This window comes from Carex rostrata, chromosome 3, assembly GCF_964058835.1.
Source record: "Carex rostrata chromosome 3, lpCarRost1.2, whole genome shotgun sequence".
NCBI lineage: Eukaryota > Viridiplantae > Streptophyta > Magnoliopsida > Poales > Cyperaceae > Carex > Carex rostrata.
This window is the reverse complement of record NC_135920.1, coordinates 3,147,806-3,161,615: the sequence shown is the minus strand read 5'-3', so window position 1 is coordinate 3,161,615 and position 13,810 is coordinate 3,147,806. Positions and strand designations below refer to the sequence as shown.

Here is a 13,810-nt window from a genome sequence, read left to right as displayed (position 1 = left end):
GATGCTGACAAATTTACACATCAGCATAGTTGTACTAACATGTGTCCCACTTAGGGGTGGCAAAAAAATTCGTAATTCATGATTCAATTTGAGTTTAGTTCGATTCGAAATTAGTTCGTTATGAAACAAATCAAACTAGTTCAGTTTGAATCTTATTCAAATCAAACTCAAACCGGATATAATTCGTTCGAAATTGATTCGCGAATTATTTAGGTTCGAATCTCAAATAATACAACTAATGGATTCAATCATTAATCTTTAATAATGCATGAACCAAACTTATATTACAGCTCAAAATTGTTAATATAATGGTAACTTATAATAGGAAAAATGTTTCAGCAGTGTAACAAATTAACAATGGAATAAGTTTCATTTGACTAGGTTCATGTCATGATTTTAATCAATCCAACAACGTAAAAGGTGTAAAGAAATCTTGAATTGACCCATAATTCATTAGTGTAAATTCATGAAAGGTAAAAGGAAACTGTGTGAATTTTGTTTTGTAAGAAAAAAACTAATGCATAAACTATCGGTATAATTAGGGCTGTAAAAAAAATTGTAGTTCGTAATTCGATTGACTTCAATTCAAAAAATGTGTAGTTTGCAATTAATTCAATTTGAAATTAGTTCGATTAGAAACAAATCTAACCCAGTTCGATTCGAATCTTATTCAAACTCAAACTCAAAGTAGAGTAAGTTCTATTTATTTTGATTCGTTGCCACCCCTAGTGCCACTGGATATTTCTTATTATATATAGAAAAACTAACCCTTTTTTTTGTACTAAGATTGTTTTTCAGTCTTCATGTTGGTAATACAAGTACCTGTTAGAGAAATACAGAAATACTTGGTCAAGAAATTGGTCAATAATGTCTCGGCTATGCTCTTCCACCTCTTGCTTTAGACACAGGAGATTATCACTTATAGTCTTGAGTTTTATTTTCATGCTGATAAATTTTGGGAAAAAAACACCTTAGCGAGTTGGGATAAGTTGTGAATGGAACATGGGAATTTTGCATGCTACTCTCAACCTCCTCCCTTCAGGCAAACAGGAAATATTTGGCACATGATTTACCCCAACAGGCAACAAATGCAATCTTTGTGGAGAACTCACTGTCAAGGCAAACGGAACAATAATATTGGAATGACATAAGAATCAGCTTTTGGTCCAGTGGCAAATATTGATCTTAAATTAACAAACATAAGGATTACATTCAAACAAACTTCTACGCATGTCCATCCCACAAATAGCTAGGCTGAAGGCCACCCAACCAAAAATGAATTAAATTGCAAAACTATATTAACCTTCAGCTCAAACCAACCAAAAGATAGTAAAGAAGAAACTTTGAAAGATTGTTTCATTCTTTCTATAACACACAAACAAAATATAATTCGGAGCATTATTGCTCAACATGCATACATGTAGTCAGAATCACAAGTTCTCAGATTTCATATGTCATACCGATTTTCAGAATTTGGTCCCTCGGGATAAGCAACGCCTTCTCTCCTTGCCTAGAGTTCTTCTTTATAAAATTGTAAACATAATTCACAATTATCTTCTTGAAGATACTGGAGTTACGCTCCGCTCTCACTTCGGTCTCACCCAGCAGGAACACCACTCCATTCGCCAACTCCTGTTCATATATCTGCTTGTCGTCTTGTATGTGCTGAGGTTCATTGATCTGCTCTTGTATGTGCTGAGGTTCATTGATCTGCTCAGCTTGTGTTCCACTGATTTGCTCAAGTTTTTCTTCAACGTGTACTGCAGATTGTGCCCCTGGCCTCAATCTAATATTTTCATCGTTCAGCGGCGATTGGGTTGTTTGTGCGAACAGACTTTCATCATGCACAAATGATTTCAGCTGTTCTATCAGGGAAGAAGTAAATGCATTTGCATCCTCCTTTTTATCATTGTATCCATACCTCGCAATGCACCGGAACAGCCTTTGTTCTTTTGGTTCGGCTTGTCTAAAAATAAACCTCTCTGCACTACTCACATAAGGGATTGGCAAGGTCTTTACTGAAACAAACACGAGAACTGAATGGATGTAAGGTATTTTCTCCACGAGATGAGCAAATATTGGCGGTACACCTTGTACAAGTTCAGAGTACAGAAACCCGATTCCAGGTATTCTCCCTCTGCAGCGCCTTGTGGTTAATTCTTCTAGTTTGTCCTTGGAAACCATGTGTTTTAGCTCGTACCAGTATCTTTTTACGTGCACGTAATGCCAAATTGCCATGAGTGCCATCAAGAAGGCTGCAACAGCTATAGGAAAGTAGCCTCCCTCTTTGAATTTGTAACATGCGGAAGAGAGAAAGATGAGTTCTGCTGTGCCGAATATTGTGAAAAATAATATGATCCAGAAAATAGATATTTTCCAGATCAGAAGCATTACTAATGATAGAAAGATGGTTGTGACGAACATGACAGTAGTAACTGCAATTCCTGTGAAAAGATTAAAAGAAAAAAGGATAAGAAACATCTCATGTTACATTGCATGTTTTAGTCTCTAAACTGCAAAAATAAGCAAAAAAACTCATGTTTCAGTTTTTTTTTTGGTTCATGGCCTGGAAAAGAACAAGATCTTTCAAATTTCAATACATTAGAACTGAAGCTGATTGATTCGAGATGGAGACAGATATTGAGTTCTATAACAGCTCTAGTAGTTGACATGTTGTAGGTCATTACATAATTGTCAGTAAATAAAATGTGAAATGATTAAATGTCATTCTTCTATAGATAGATGAAAATTCAATAAATAACCTGTATTAGATTGGTCTTTCTCGAGTAAGAATTAATTTTCTGTGCATGTACATGCGTATGAATAAAAATATTATTATTTTTCTTTGTACCATAAGCATTGCCAATCTTGGTGGTGTCCTTGTATGCGAAGGTCAATATGACACAAAGAAGTCCAAGCATAAAGTTTACTTCGGGGATGTATACTTGTCCTTCATATTTCTTCGAAGTGCGTAATACTTTCACCCGAGGGAAGCACCCCAAAGTCTGTGACTGTGATATGATTGCAAATGCTCCAGAAATCATGGCTTGGCTTGCAATAATTGCAGCTCCTACTGATACTACAAAGGTTGGCCAGTATAGTGGACCTGGGTATAGATATGAAAAATGATGGGGGTTAAGCAAAGGTTTATGTTTTTTAATTTGAAATTTAATTTGCATATCAATCTTACTTGGAATAGATTTGTAGTAAGTACTGGCGACGTCTTCTGGGTGTTTTCTGAGATAAGCAGCTTGGCCTATATAAGCCAATGATACAGCTGGAAATAAAGCACAGCTGAAGCCAATCTGCATTTCAATTCAAAATGAACAGTGTCAATGGTACATAGTGTCAGAAATAGAAGAACGAAAGAAATGAATAAAATGTGGATTTTGGGAATATTAACATAAGAGAATAAATATATTACCTGGACAGCTCGGACACTAAAGTGGCCTAAATCAGCAAACATTGCCTCCGTTCCTGCACTCAAAAACACACTATTAGCTTAAAAAAGACCCTTTATATTGAGTAAATTATGCTAAACTTGCTCTTTATGATTAAGTATTTATTACCTGTATAGCATAGGAGAACACCTCCAAGCGAGATCCATCCTTGCTTTCCATTTCTGCTGAAGTAGTCTACAATGTACTTCGGATTGAATGCCCGTAAAACTCCGATATCATAATGTATAAGGTTATATAACCCGATGCCACCAATAAAAAGAAAGTACAAGGAAACTATAGGAGCAAACGCGTAACCAACTTTGTCTGTACCAAATCTCTGTGCTGCGAAAATGAATACAAATACAGCAGCAGAAATCCAGTCTATTTGATCTGTGTTCAAATATTTTAAGGAATAGAAGTCATTAAAATGATTTTAAAAATCAATATCGACATAATAAATTTTAAAAAGATTGGAACTCCACTGTCATACTTGTTGTTAAATTAACTTTCTCAGTCAGCCCACCGCCTACGGCAGATATAACTGCAAAAATAAAGATATTCATTAATTGAAGCAATAAGGTAATAAACTGTTAATTTGATATATCTTGTTCTACTGTCTAATAATCAGGATCTGTTTATATTGGCCTCTATCAGAAAACTTAAATGAGAATGTTTCTGTGTTGTCTAAAGATGCAAAAAAGTGAAAGGAAACACATATATTGATGAAGAATTTGTTTCCCATGCGGCTATGGGTGTGATGAAAGTAAACACTGAACATCAGTAAGAGCTCCAAGGTAAATTATAATTAACACCTATAGCTTAAATGAACCACTCAAGGACATGTAGAAGTAATATTGAAAAGAAACTATATAGAAATGAACCATTTAGGGACATGTTTCTATGGATGAAATTCTGATGGTCGGATGAGAAAAATTAACTCACTACTAACAAAAGGAAGTATTACATACAAGCCATTTAGGGACATGTTCCTACCAGAATTTCAAGATCATGATTCAAAAGAGTTTAATTACCAGAGATAAGAGGGGTTAGTACACCATCACCCATAACCATGGCGGTGGCGAATATTGTACAGGTGAAAATCAAGATTTTTGCGACTGTGCTATTCTCTAGCTTTTGCTTGAGCCAGTGTGCCCTCTTTAGTTCTGGTGTGAGCCCTTCCAAATGATAATTTGATACCAGCGCATCTTCTGCCTGTTGGTTTGGTACCAAGCTGATCTTTGCGTACCTTGAGATCAGCGAGTATAATGCAAATGTGCCACCTACAAAAGTTGTTTATTTTTCATGCTTCTTTATTCATGAAGAAAAAGTAAACCTTCCTTTGATGGAACCGTTTTAATGATGCTAATGGTTTGTATGAAGAAATACTTGTATACTCATGGAACATTCTTTTCTCAATCATAATTTACTGGTGTAGAACTTAACAGCTTATATTTATCTTTCTGTTTACCCTTTTTATTAAATAATTTGATTATACAGTAGAAATGAAAAAGAATGAATTTATTAATTGTTGGTAAAGAAAGCCTTACCGTCACCATTGTCGTTAGCCCATAAAACTATGAAGCAATACTTCAACAAAGGAAGGAGAATAAGACTGTAGATAATTAGGGATAAAACTCCTAAGATGTCGTCATTATGTTTGATTCCATCGGTAAAAGTACTTGCATACACATAAAGAGGTGATGTGCCAATATCTCCGTACACAATACCGATAGACTGGAACGCCAGACTTAGTGTTCTCACCCAATTATCCTATTTTGCAGATAGAAAAAAAATATAAATAACCTAATAATAAAGGAAATTACTGAAGTAAATTGTTATAGCCTTAGTACTGGTAATTGGCATGGATGATTCAATAATCTTTGGCATTTACCAATCTCATCAGAAATTGTAGTGTTAATCACAGTTCCCATTTTGCTCCTTTGATATATTTCTTACACAATCAAAACTAGAAGTCTTGACAGAGAAAACTATCATACATTGGCGCCATGGTGTCCTGCACTTGTAGCTTTCTCTGCATCATGGAAAAATGAGTCGAGTCGAGGTAGACTTCTCTTTGATTGTTTTCTTGACACTGGCACAGACTCGATCGTCTCAACTTCAGTTGACATTTTCGAGCGATAGAAGCTCCTCTTTCAGAGATATGAAAATGTAACTTTCCCTGTATAAGTTTTACAGATTAGAGAATAGAGCCCTCACTGTAGACGACATGCAACTTGTGTACATGTTTGAATTAGATATTTATAGACACAGGAAATGAATGAAAGCATTTAAGTGGTCACGGGAGGACTCCAAAGAAGAAGAAGAAGGGAAAAAAAAAAAAAAAAAAGTAGTCACGGGAAGTTGCTTCCTTTGCCAATAGAACTTGCCAAGGCATGGAGGGGGTCCTAGCACACCTCCCCCCCCCCGCCCCCCAGGCCTCCTAAATACTGGTTGGGCTTGGCCCCGGTTGCAAATGGTCTTCCTAGATTATTTTAGAAGTATGTTTTACATTTTTCTTCTCCATTTTATTATCACTTTATACTGAAGCGGTTTTAGTTTTTTCATTTTTCATTTTTTTGCATGCTTACATGTGTTTTTGAGATAGCAAAGGAAAAACGTGACATGACGTTACTAAATAACGCAAATGGTTAAGTCATCTATTTGTTACTTGTAGGTTTGCAAAAGTAATAATATGATTTTGGATGGGACAATTTCAAAATATATCGCATGAATGGAGAACTCTTAGGGGCCGTTCGGCAACAAGGGATTAAGCCTTCTTAATACTTAATCCACTTCCTTTAGCTTCCTTAGCCGCTTAATCCTGTCGAACATTGATTCCTTAGCGCGGATTAAGAACACTTTCTTTAGCTTCCTTTTATCCGAATCTTAATCTTTTGTCCGGACCTTAATTAAGGCATCTCTACCCCTTCCTTTAGCTTCCTTAGTTTTCATTTACGGATTGACAACCGAACATCGGTTTCTTAGTGCTCCTTAAGTTCTTAATCCTTCATTCTTAATCCTTTGTTGCCGAACAACCTCTTAGGAAAATTTTAGCTTTTATTAAGTCAAACCTTACCAGCCAATAAGAAAATTGCTGCAACTATTGTATTAAGTGCTATTTGTTGGTTGATTTGGAAGCACAGAAACAAGGTTAATTTGTTTTACGGGGTTGGAAATTAAGTCAAATAGGTCCATGATTTTTCATATAATTGCTCTCATTTATTATTGGGCAGGTAATACCAAGGAAGAAATAGCTCAGGAGCTTACGGGATGGATACCGGCTGATGTCGATGAAATACCACTTCGTGAATGGGGCGGCAGCACCCACCTCATGGAGACAGAAGATGACTCGATCACAGGATGAGGTAGTCAGGCAAAAGCAAATTAGACAGGGATTGTTATAACTGGGGTTTTTTTTATTTTGTTTGGAAGTAACAGCTACATGGTTTAATAAGTCTTGAAGACACTAGAGTTTCTTTCTAAAACTTTGATGGCTGTTGATGGATGTATGGATTATGTGAGTTTGTTGTTGGATGTATGGATCCTGTGAGTTTGGAAACTGTTTGGATGCAATGTAATTAACAGACAATTGTTGCTAATGCAATGGGCGTTTATGCCTTTTTAAAAAAAAATATAATGCAAATGGTAAAATTTGACTGATTATGTTTAATTATTATTTTCAAGTTTTATATTAATAAAAATAGTAATAAATATACTAAAGAATAAGAAATCATTATAAAATAAATTATAATTAATAAATAATGTTGAAAAAATTAATCGCATAACGTGTTACGTGACGTGATTAAAATAGTGAAAGACAGACACGTCATGTGTTACGTTACGAAATTTTTACAATTAAATTGAAATGATTTAAAAGGAAGAACCGATAAATTGTGTTAATAAAATGGAAGTTTAAACCTTAATTAAGGTTTCCCTAAATAAGTAAGTTAATTGTGAATTGAAACCGCGTCGAAATTTCGAGATTTCGGAACCTTATGGGCTCAGTGCGGATTAGATTGACCGCAGTGCGGATCAACCTCATCCGCAGTGGCTCAGGATTTTTCTGGAATTTTGACAAAAATATAACTAAGTAGTGAGTGCGGGTGAGGGATCCGCAGTGCGGATTAGTTTAGCCGCACTCATGAATTTCTGTATTGCACTGAATTTTCCTGAAATCGACTAAGTAGTGAGTGCGGGTGAGGGATCCGCAGTGCGGATTAGTTTAGCCGCACTCATGAATTTCTGTATTGCACTGAATTTTCCTGAAATCGACTAAGTAGTGAGTGCGGGTGAGGGATCCGCAGTGCGGATTAGTTTAGCCGCACTCATGAATTTCTGTATTGCACTGAATTTTCCTGAAATCGGCTAAGTAGTGAGTGCGGATGAGGTTGAACCGCAGTGCGGATCAGGTTCATCCGCAGTAGGCTCGAACTTTTCCTGGATTCGGCTGACAACCGACTAAGTCTCGAGTGCGGATTAGGTAACCCGCAGTGCGGATTGGCTAATCCGCATTCAGGGTAATTTTAACCCTAAAACCCAAATTAAACCTTCTCTCTCTCTCACTTCACCATTATCCCCATTTCTAAGTTATTTTCGGTTAAGAGAGAAGGAAAAGATCCCGTGAGTTTCCGTTTCTTTCAGACTCCCGATTGTTGCGAGAAATCGAGTCTGGAACCGAGAAAGCAGCCGAGGATCTCTCCGAACCCTTCTATTTGGTATTTCTTTCTCTCCTTTTTGCTTTCGAAACCTCGAATTTTCTCGATTTCTCAGATTCTCGTTTTAAACCCGAGATTTGTGCTCGAATTGCTCGAGGACTAGTTCCTCTACACTTCTTACTAGTTTGTTTGTCATTCTTTTTCCCGATTTCTTCCGATTTATGAAATCTGATTTCTAGGGTTTCGTGCCAAAATTGAAAGTTGGCCTAATCGTGATTTGATTTGCTTAACCCGACCAATTAGACTTGTAATCGGTAGGGTTGCCTCCTGATCGTGAATTTCTAGAACATTTAACGACTGATTTGAGATTTTGACCAAATTAGGGTTAACCAAACGGTAAATTGAAATGAACCGAGAACCAAAGTAGTAAAGCGGTGATTGATGGTTACCAAAGTGAAATAGTATAAGGCTAGAGGGCCTAGAAGGAATTGTGTACCGTTTGGTGAGATTTTGGTAAGAAAGAAGGAACCGAAAAGAATCGATACCAAACCATGAGAACTGATTTAGGACTGTACAAGCCCTAAGTAAACGTATAGACCACTGAACCCGAATTAAACCAAGTATACGTATGATATAGGTGTAGGCTCGGTCGAGCAAGAACTTGCGAGACCATACGAGACGTCCGATCCTTAGCTTAAGCGGTACGCTCGTCAAACAGGTGCGGGATTCTTGGACTTGTTTGATACTTTATTTTCAGGAATTAAACTGTGTTTTCGTTTGTCATGTTGAATATCATTGATTGCATCACTGAATTGCGTAGAGCATTTGCATAGCCCAATCAAATTAAACTCGAATTGATCTGAATTGAATGATTTGCATACTGGTATGGTTATAGGTTATGTCGATCTATTGTGATCTGATTTTGATTTAAAGTCACCACGAGTGGAATTGATATGTGTGTGAATGGATTTACGAAGTTAAGCACTTGGATCCAATTAATTTGCCAAGTCGGGCTGTATGCTGACTTGGATTCCCAGGATCCTAAATGGCCTTAGGTGAACGGCCCTCGATATTCCCAGTACCGGTTGGGACGAGGGAGGGTGATTATGTTATGAGATGTGTGATTGGAAATCGTGGTTGACTTGTGTAACGTCTATGGCTCGGTAGCATTTTCCTACGTGTTAATGCATTTGAACGGTCGATTGAATATGACGAATATTGGAAACGATTCTAAAGTGGATTTTCTTTACATGATTTGAACCAGACCTTAATAAACTGTTAAGCCAAGCGGTTGCAGATGGGTGTCAGATAAAGGGTCCAGCGGTTGGCCATCTGTAGGTGTCAGTAACCCTACAGATGTGGGTTTGATAAAGGTTCAGCTCGAAAGAACATCTGTAATTGCTACAAGCCCTACTGAACTGAGTTAGGAATCGAGTTAAGCCAAAATATATGTTGTGTTTGAGATTCATCTTGGAAATTCCGTAAACTGTGTTTCAGGTTGATTAACTGTTGTCGAGTAGTGGCATTCTGTTATTTATGTTTTCTTATATAACTGTTTGCATTGTTGTTGTTTGGGTTTCATTATTGAATATAGAGTTTGATTGCAAGTCCAATAATTCAAATGTGGCAAATTCGCACTGAGAATTTATTCTCACCCCCACCTTCCCCGTTATTTTACAGGTATTGGTGCGACTGATTCCGGAGAGGCACGAGAGTAGTAGGCCTTAGTAGCTTACCAGTATATGACCCTAGATATCTTTTGTTGTATAGATTTAGGGTAGGCCTCGTGGTTGGTATCCGGATGAGATACTTTTGTTGTATTATATGCTGACCAGACTGTGTACTCTGATATATATATTAGAAACTTGTTTGAATTGCTTGTTGTTTGGTTTGAAATGTGAGTAGCCTTGTAAGCATACACGGCGTTGTATGCTTACGGCGGGGGACTGTTACGACCCGTGGCCGCGGGGTGTGACATCATGTCACGTGATCAACACACCTAACATGATTTGATTAGTAACAACATGACTAGTTTTCTTTTCTAGAAAATAAGAGAAAGAGTCTACATAGTACATACTAAAACAACTGGTGCATGCTATAGATGCAAATCTGAAAATGAAGATGTTAAAAAATAGAGAAATTTTTTAGTGTACCCACATGAACTTTTAAAATAGTCAATATTTTCATGTAAACATCATAATATCCTATATTCCTATAAAAACTTACTATTTTTTTCTTCCATCCCCTATAATTTATTTAATATTTTATTTAGTAATTTTAAATTTTAAATTGACAAAAACATCCTTCATTTTAAACATTACTATTATTGAGGTACTCTTTTGTTTATTTGAAAAAAAAAAATGGACGATTTAAGATTGGACAAGGTCCAAACTAAATTAAGAATGTAACAGAAAAAATTTCAATTTTTAGGTGTGAAGAAAAGAGCCGGATGTGGATAAGATTTGTGATGAAAATTTGAATTTATGGCCTTTTCAACCTCAATAGTGAACCTTAAGCCCGACAAATTACATCTCAACAAATTACGGGTCAGAGCCTGTGTATCTCCTCAAATATCGCATGTATCTGAGAAAATCTCATTAGAATTTAGATGTATGGAAGGTCTTTAAGATTCATTCCAGGTAAAAATAAATGGTACGGATCCCATTCTACCAGGTACCTGATTGGATCGATCTGAATTCCTAGAGCCGAGCCCCATGGATGATATATCGTAAAAGATTAATATAATTATTGCTACCAAGTTTAGAATGAGCCGCTCATTAATACTTAAAAAGATATTAATACTTTGATGCGTGAGATATCAAATACCTATCTCACATACCATCGGTTTGAATTCTTTTTGACCGAGAGTAGAAATATCAAATACCATCGGTGCAGCCTTGATACCGATAGTAAAGATAATCAAATACCATCGGTGCAGCACAAACGAACTGAACCCGTTAATTGCCGATTTTTTTATAAATATCTAAAAAAATAATTAAATTTCAAAAACTAATCAAAATTAGACACTATTTTGAAATCTACTCAAATTGCAAATATTTTTTGTGGTAACTCAGTCTAAAACCGCAAAAAAAATTTGCGGTTTTGGAATTCCAAAACTAGCAGTGTAAAAAAAGAAAAAGAAAAACTGCAAAAAAAAATTGCAGTTTCAATTTTTTTTCATTTTTCAGAATTTTTTATTTAAATAGAAATATTTATAATTTATTTATTTTTTGTATTGAAATATTAGAAATATTTAATATATTTCTTTGAAAATAGATGAAATACTATGGTTGCGTTTGGATCAACCAAGAATAGAGCTAATCTTGAGTTAGCTTCACTATTCTCAATTCTTGTTGATCCAAACATAAATTAGCAATTTGGGTTAGCTCAAGAATAGCTCTATTCTACTAACCCATAAAAATGTTGGGTTAGCAAGAATAGAGTTTGTGGGGTTAGTGATATTAATAAAATATTTGATTCATCTCAATTAGAATTAGTTTAAATATTAAATTAGTATTAAATAAAACATCTGATTAGTATTAAATATAATATAATATCATATTAGATTAGTATTAAATAAACTATTAGTTTAAATATTAAATTAAATATAATATTATTTTAAAATGTAGATTAGTATTAAATAAATATAATATTAAATTAGATTAATATTAAATAAAATGTTAGATTAAATGTAATATAATATTAGTTTAAATGTTAAATGTAATATAATATTAATTTAAATATTAAATTAGTATTAAATAACTATAATATAAAATTAGATTAATATTAAATATAACATAATATTAATTTAAATATTTAATGTAATATAATATTAAGTTTAAATATTAGATTAGTATTAAATAAATATAATATATGATAAGATTAGATTATTATTAAATAAAATATTATAAAATATAATATAAAATTAGTTTAAATATTAAATGTAATATAATATTACTTTAAATATTATATTAGTATTAAATAAAATATAATATATAATATTACTTTAAATATTAATATAAATAAAATATAAAATATCATATTACTTTAAATTTTAATTTAATATAATATTAATTTAAATATTAAATGTAATATAATATTACTTTAAATTGTAGTTTATTATTAAATAAAATATTAGATTAAATATAATATAATATTAATTTAAATGATAAATGTAATATAATATTAGTTCAAATATTAGATTAGTATTAAATAAAATATTAAATTAGCAATAAATAAATATAATATAATATTTAAATAGATTAATATTAAATAAAATATTTGATTAGTATTAAAAAATATTAATTTAAATGTAATATAATGTTAGTCTAAATATTAAATGAAATAAAATATTAGTTTAGATATTAAATGTAATATAATATTAGTTTAAATATTATATTAGATTAATCACTATTTTATTTATTCTCTCCATCGCTATTCCAAACATCCAATCCAAACGACATTTTTACTAACCCGAATAGTCCAAAGTTAGTGCTATTCTCAAACCATTCGGATTAGCACTATTCTCAACCACTAACCCAAAAATTGCTATGTAACACTGTGAACTTTAAAATTCAGATTTAATTAAAATAATAAGTGGTTAAATCGAATAATATATATATACGTATATACGAAATTAGTGACGTGGATGGTGAACAATAATTATACGATTAATTGTGTTAAGAAAGAGGAGCAATAGGTGTTATATAAATCATTTAATCAATATCGAACAAGTGGAGGGTTTATTTTGCAAAAAGACCACTTACAAGTGGGGGCCCTTGTTATTCTTTCCTCTTTCCCTCCTTCCTTTCCTTTCCTGCGCCCCCACCCCTTCTCTCTTTTCCTTTGTTTCCGCCAAGAGAGAAAGACAACGAGAGAGTGAGAGAGAGACAACCCCCGGTGACCATATTGCCCGAAAACGGAGATTTAGGAAGAGGAGCTCAAACCTCGCACATCCATCCGTTCCATTGGTAATTCCCCTTTCTATTTCTCTCTCATTTCTTGATTCCGTGTTTTTAGGGTTTCGGTGAAAACCCGTAGAATCGTACCAAACTGATTATTCCGTGCCTTTGTTGTTTCTATAGTGTAAATTGATTGATTCCGTGTTCCAAAGTGCAACCAAATTTCCAATTTACGGATTTTCCCAAAAATTGATTAGGGTTTAAATTGTAAAAGTGCCGGAATTTAATAAATTGACCTATGTATAGATCCTAACGAGCACGGCTAGCGGGATTGACGAGCTTACCGAGTCGCGAGATCGCGGACCCTCTACGTGCCCTACGTAACCAGGTGCGGGGGTTCACGGGATCTGTTTTGGGGTTTATTCGTAGAACTAAATAACGGTGCATATTATTATATTTATGTTGATTGCTTGATTTAAATAAACTGTGCATAGCATGTTGAATCTCTGATTGAAAGCATTTGTTGCCGCATTGCATTAATTGTGATATTAGTGTAATTGAATTGTATAACTGTTATGATTCTCATGTTGGTACGGTTTATCGATTGTTGATCTGTCGTTTTGAATAAGTGAGTGGAACCACAGTATGACTTGGATTGATTGTGTGAAGTGAACAGTGTATCATAGTGGAAAGTCTAGCTAGCTACTAGACTTTCATCCAGGACCCTTACGCGCATCTGGAGAATGGCCCTAGTGAACCCAGTACCGGTTGGGTAAGGGAAGTGCAGTGTAATTTTAGGTAGAACTGTGGTTCA

The 13,810-nt window shown here is 34.3% G+C and overlaps 1 protein-coding gene across 1 annotated transcript; it reads right to left on the bottom strand.

The window, feature by feature from the left end:
- Positions 1 to 1,176: 1,176 nt before the first annotated feature.
- On the bottom strand, positions 1,177 to 5,669 carry LOC144550969 (potassium transporter 5-like). The gene is made up of 9 exons (XM_078298729.1): positions 5,438 to 5,669; positions 4,988 to 5,210; positions 4,472 to 4,720; positions 3,931 to 3,981; positions 3,570 to 3,830; positions 3,425 to 3,477; positions 3,191 to 3,305; positions 2,852 to 3,106; positions 1,177 to 2,444 (listed from the first exon to the last, which is right to left on the bottom strand). The coding sequence occupies exons 1-9, from the start codon at positions 5,567 to 5,569 to the stop codon at positions 1,441 to 1,443; spliced, it is 2,343 nt and encodes a 780-aa protein (XP_078154855.1). The 5' UTR covers positions 5,570 to 5,669; the 3' UTR covers positions 1,177 to 1,440.
- Between the last annotated feature and the right edge of the window lie 8,141 nt (positions 5,670 to 13,810).

Bases quoted from the DNA above. Each gene is read 5' to 3' on its own strand.
- LOC144550969 (XM_078298729.1), bottom strand. From the start codon at position 5,569: ATGTCAACTGAAGTTGAGACGATCGAGTCTGTGCCAGTGTCAAGAAAA. The intron at 4,721-4,987 runs GTAAGGCTTTCT...CAACTTTTGTAG, and splicing joins GGCTAACGACAATGGTGACG to GTGGCACATTTGCATTATAC. The intron at 3,306-3,424 runs GTAATATATTTA...ATTGAAATGCAG, and splicing joins TTAGTGTCCGAGCTGTCCAG to ATTGGCTTCAGCTGTGCTTT.